At 57.3% G+C, this 1,951-nt stretch overlaps 1 protein-coding gene across 1 annotated transcript in view; it reads left to right on the top strand.

The window, feature by feature from the left end:
* BCR (breakpoint cluster region) overlaps positions 1 to 1,233 on the top strand; it is a 135,063-nt gene extending 133,830 nt beyond the window's left edge. The window contains 2 exon segments of the mRNA XM_011956348.1: positions 868 to 1,055; positions 1,058 to 1,233. Of these exon segments, the coding sequence (XP_011811738.1) occupies positions 868 to 1,055; positions 1,058 to 1,070 (201 nt within the window). The 3' untranslated portion in view covers positions 1,071 to 1,233.
* The last annotated feature ends 718 nt before the right edge of the window (positions 1,234 to 1,951 follow it).

Here is a 1,951-nt window from a genome sequence, read left to right as displayed (position 1 = left end):
GGCACCTGCGGGGGAGCCCAGGCATTCTTTGTAAATCCTCATGACCACCTGGCACAAAGAAAACAGAAGCGTGGAGACCGCCAAGTATTTTCAAGAAATAGCCCCTTTTAGAAAGAGGGGTTTGGGGCAGGGAGAGGAGAGAAGGGAGAGCAGTCGAGTTTCCAGACGGTCCTGCAGGAGGAAAGGATGCAGCTGCCCAGAGGGAACCAGGATCGAATTCAACAGAGTGTGTGGGGTCCATGGATGACACCAGCACCCAGTGTGGCTCTGTCTGGCGACTGCTCCCAAGGTGGGAGGAGTGGGCTTCCCCTGTGTGTCAAATGGGCAGCTCCTGCTGAGCCCACAACTCATCAGAGAGCCTGACAGCGGGGCCGTGCACCTGACACTTCTCTCTGCTTGTGGACCTGATGAGGCAGGGAGCAGAAAACAGCCACTTGAAGGCTGTCTGCGTCTGTGTGTGGTATGGATTTAGTTTTGCTTTTTTCTTGCTAGGTAAGCACAGCCACTGTTTGCAAGCAGTGTCACTCTCGTGGGTGGTGAGGACACAGCAGGAGCCTCTGCCCTCTGTACCTATCTGGGCCCTGTGGGCTCCCCTGTCCTGGCTTCCATCTCTGTCTCAGCGACCGTCCAGCCCTGCACAAGAACACATGTTGCTTAGAAAAGCCAAATCCAGCCCTTGTCTCCGTCTCCTCTGGTCTCATGATGTGCATCTGTCACCTTGAGACTGGAAGCCAATCTATCAGTGTCTGTGCCAATTTTTTGTTCCCTCCCAACCTCCCCCCATATGACTATTTATGTAGGATGTGTGGTGTCCAATGATGGGATGACCACACTTTTCCATGTTCTAAAAGTGCTCCTCTCCTGCAGGGCCCCAGAGCTGATGGTCGCTTTGGGTCTAGAGCTGTGTCTTACCGACCTCCTGCCTCGAAAGCCTGTGTGATGGCAAAGCTGGTGAGGGGCTGGGGAACGCAGCGTTCTCCAGGAGGGGACCCGGCTCTACTTCTGCAATGCAGGCAAAGGCCTAGATGCCAGTGTGACCTCCCACAAGGCATGGCTTCAAGACTCCCTGACCAGAAGTGATGCTTTTTTGCTTCAGGCCCTGGGTTTGAAGCAGCCTGACTTTCTCTCGTAAGTGGCTGGTGTCTTAGCGGCTGCAATCTGAGCTCAGCCACCTACATACCACCGTGGGAAAAAGAACTGCCAACACTTTCATTAAAAAGTTCCCTGAGACGACTTGTGTGCATGTCGATTTCATGATCTGCGCCGCCGGGAAGAACCCCTGAGCCGGTGGGGTGGGGCTGGAAGCAGCAGGTGCAGTGATGGGGCTGGGTGCCCAGGAGGCTTCAGTGCTCAATCAGGCCAAGGTGGCCAAGCCCAGGCTGCAGGGAAGGCTGGCCTGGGGGGTGTGGGTGAGCACAGGCAGTGCCAGCTGGGCAGCGTTAGGACGCTGTAGCAGCAGCCTAACTCCACGGAGTGGGGCAGTCTGGTTGGGGCAGGGAGAGACAATCCTCACTGGGGGGAGGCTGTTCTGACTGTGCAGGTGGGACAGGGACAGACGGCGGCCAGGATGATGCAGCACTGGTCTTTCTTTGCTGTGCTGAGCCCTGGGACAGGGAGGACTCCCACCACACACAGCCTGGGCCCGGGTTCTTACCTGTGGCCACCGCTCTGGCATGAGCCCCTCGGTCTTGGGTGGCTTCTGCTTGGTCCGGGATTTGGTATTACTGGTGAGTCCAGCCTTTCCACCACCTCTGTATGGGTCATGGGTGTTGTCAGCCGCCTCCCTTCTTGGCTTCGGTAGTTCGCCCAGCTTACAGGGGAGCTGCCCTGGGCTGGAGATGGGCGTGCAGCCTGGGTCCTACTTGGGTGAGTGCAGGTTGAGTAGACCTGGCCACATCCACTGGGCCACAGGTTACCCTCAGCAATGCCCACATCAGCCGTCAGCCTCAGC

The sequence above is a fragment of the Colobus angolensis genome, unplaced genomic scaffold (genome assembly GCF_000951035.1).
Source record: "Colobus angolensis palliatus isolate OR3802 unplaced genomic scaffold, Cang.pa_1.0 Scaffold415, whole genome shotgun sequence".
Taxonomy (NCBI): Eukaryota; Metazoa; Chordata; class Mammalia; order Primates; family Cercopithecidae; genus Colobus; species Colobus angolensis.
This window is presented reverse-complemented; position numbering and strand designations above follow the sequence as displayed.